Source organism: Anarrhichthys ocellatus, unplaced genomic scaffold (assembly GCF_004355925.1).
Source record: "Anarrhichthys ocellatus isolate YVR2014 unplaced genomic scaffold, GSC_Weel_1.0 scaffold2195, whole genome shotgun sequence".
NCBI classification, from domain to species: Eukaryota; Metazoa; Chordata; class Actinopteri; order Perciformes; family Anarhichadidae; genus Anarrhichthys; species Anarrhichthys ocellatus.
In genome coordinates, this window is record NW_022282169.1 from 2,143 (window position 1) to 5,352 (window position 3,210).

The window sequence follows — 3,210 nt, forward strand, 5'->3', positions numbered from 1 at the left end:
TGTGTGTGTGTGTGTGTGTGTGTGTGTGTGTGTGTGTGTGTGTGTGTATCCGTGTGTGTGTGTGTGTGTGTTTGTGTGTGTCGGAGGTGAAACACTAAAAGCTTCAGTGAGTTTTCAGCGTTTAACCCGAGCCGCTCTGATTTCCCAGCAGCCTTTGTGTTTGTGTGTTTACAGTTTATTTACCATCATTAAGCTTCACCTTCGTCTTCACCTTCGTCTTCCTCTCTTGTTCTTCATCGATATGAAGCAACGTTTTCATGTCAAATATAAGAAAAATATATATTATATATATATAAAAACAATGTAACGTAGATGAATGTAAACAGAAATTAATTTATTCTCAACATGAAAAGCCTTAAATGTTTCACTGTATTCAAGTATTAATACTACCTGTATACAGCTACTAATACTACTTGTATACAGGTATTAATACTACCTGTATACAGCTACTAATACTACTTGTATACAGGTATTAATACTACCTGTATACAAGTATTAATACTACCTGTATACAGCTACTAATACTACTTGTATACAGGTATTAATACTACCTGTATACAAGTATTAATACTACATGAATACAGCTACTAATACTACCTGTATACAAGTATTAATACTACCTGTATACAAGTATAAATACTACATGAATACAGCTACTAATACTACTTGAAAACAGGTATTAATACTACCTGTATACAAGTATTAATACTACCTGCAGATATTAATACTTGTATACAGGTATTAATACTACATGAATACAGCTACTAATACTACCTGCAGATATTAATACTTGTATACAGGTATTAATACTACATGAATACAGCTACTAATACTACCTGTATACAGGTATTAATACTACATGAATACAGCTACTAATACTACCTGTATACAGGTATTAATACTACCTGTATACAGGTAGTTCAGCTCGTATTAAACACAAACATATGGTAGTTTTGTCATATTTTCACTCATGATGTGAATTCAATTATCACTTAAAAGTATAATTGTAAATAATCTGAGATCAAAATAACATTTTGTAGAATATTTTCTAATTGTTCCGGAAATCAACAGATTTTAAAGTGAAACATTTCCATAAAATAAACCAGCCGACACAACAAAGAGCTCCGTGTAATTATGATATATTATATATTCATTATTATACATACATCATTATATATATGAACTACTGTATAATAACTAGTATCTATTCATTATGATCTTATGTGTGTGTGTGTGTGTGTGTGTGTGTGTGTGTGTGTGTGTGTGTGTGTGCGTGATTACGTGATTTTCACAACATCGTCGGCGATGAAATGTTCCGGTTGCGGTGAGGAGGGGCATACCGTGAGGGCCTGTCCGAGGCGGGGGACCCGGCTCCACCTGACCCGGGTGTGGCACTCGGCGCTGTGGCGGGACCGCAAGGGAGTGGGGACCCCGCAGATCCCGGCCGGGCTCGCAGCAGGAGGTGTCTTTGCCGCGGCATCTAAGTGGCCCATTGCGGTGCCGCGGACCGCGCCGTGCCGCTGCTGTGCACGGTGTGAGTGATGGTGTCCAGCACAGTGAGGGAGAGGCTTTGGGTAAGGTGGGAGGAGGTGAGGATGGAGGAGAAGGAAAGGAAACGGGTGAAAGCAGCAGTAGTAGTGAGAAACCTGTAGACATCACTGAGCAGGTTAGTGGAACACAGGAGTCAGGTAAGGTGGAATAAGTACAGGAAGAAGTACAGGAAGGAGTACAGGGAGAAGTACAGGAAGACATACAGGAAGAAGTACAGGAAGAAGTACAGGAAGAACAGGAAGAAGTACAGGAAGAAGTGCAGGAAGAAGTACAGGGAGAAGTACAGGAAGAAGTACAGGAAGAAGTACAGGAAGAAGTAGAGGGAGAAGAACAGGAAGAAGTACAGGAAGAACAGGAAGAAGTACAGGAAGAACAGGAAGAAGTACAGGAAGAACAGGAAGAAGTACAGGAAGAACAGGAAGAAGTACAGGGAGAAGTACAGGAAGACAAACAGGGAGAAGTACAGGGAGAAGTACAGGGAGAAGTACAGCAAGAAGTACAGGAAGAAGTACAGGAAGAAGTATAGGAAGAAGTATAGGAAGAAGTACAGGGAGAAGTACAGGAATTACAGGAAGAAGTACAGGGAGAAGTACATGAAGAAGTAGAGGAAGAAGTAGAGGAAGAAGTACAGGAAGAAGTAGAGGGAGAAGTACAGGAAGAACAGGAAGAAGTAGATGAAGAAGTAGAGGAAGAAGTAGAGGAAGAAGTACAGGGAGAAGTAGAGGAAGAAGTACAGGAAGAAGTAGAGGAAGAAGTAGAGGGAGAAGTAGAGGGAGAAGTACAGGAAGAAGTAGATGGAGAAGTAGAGGAAGAAGTACAGGAAGAAGTACAGGAAGAAGTAGAGGGAGAAGTACAGGAAGAAGTACAGGGAGAAGTACAGGAAGAAGTACAGGGAGAAGTACAGGAAGAAGTAGAGGAAGAAGTAGATGAAGAAGTAGATGAAGAAGTACAGGGAGAAGTAGAGGAAGAAGTACAGGAAGAAGTAGAGGGAGAAGTACAGGAAGAAGTACAGGGAGAAGTACAGGAAGAAGTACAGGGAGAAGTACAGGAAGAAGTAGAGGAAGAAGTACAGGGAGAAGAACAGGAAGAAGTACAGGAAGAAGTACAGGAAGAAGTACAGGGAGAAGTACAGGAAGAAGTAGAGGAAGAAGTACAGGGAGAAGAACAGGGAGAAGTACAGGAAGAAGTACAGGGAGAAGTACAGGAAGAAGTACAGGGAGAAGTACAGGAAGAAGTACATGAAGAAGTACAGGCGGCTGGAGAACAGACTACAGGTGAGGAGCAGGTGGAAGAGGCTGAGATGAGGAGGAGGAAGCCAAAATCTGCAACTAAGAGGAAAAAAAAAGAAACAAAACACAGGCAGTGAGGCTAAGACGAGTAAGGTAGGGGAGGACAAAGAGGGGGGGGCAGAGACGGTCTGATGACAGGGACAGTGAGGACTGTGGGTCAGACAGCAGCGATGGCCAGAGTTCTAATCTAACCAGCAGCCAGCAGGAGAAGCTCCACACTGCAGAGGTTATACAAACTTTCTTGTAAAGAATAAGAGAATTGTAAAGATTGAAGAGTTTTTCACAGATCTGGTTTTGTTTCATAGCTCAGCAGACTCCACATGAGAGGGAGGAGCCTCACTGAGCCAGAGGGAGGAGCCTCACTGAGCCA

General features: G+C 41.9%; 1 protein-coding gene across 1 annotated transcript; it reads left to right on the top strand.

Moving 5' to 3' along the window:
- Window positions 1-1,795: 1,795 nt before the first annotated feature.
- Window positions 1,796-3,204, top strand: LOC116378198 (probable inactive protein kinase DDB_G0270444; the record flags this gene model as incomplete). Its single annotated transcript, XM_031840021.1, has 2 exons — window positions 1,796-2,071; window positions 2,123-3,204. Coding segments are annotated over 2 exons (1,071 nt in total), but the record flags the coding sequence as incomplete, so codon positions are not given.
- Window positions 3,205-3,210: the final 6 nt, after the last annotated feature.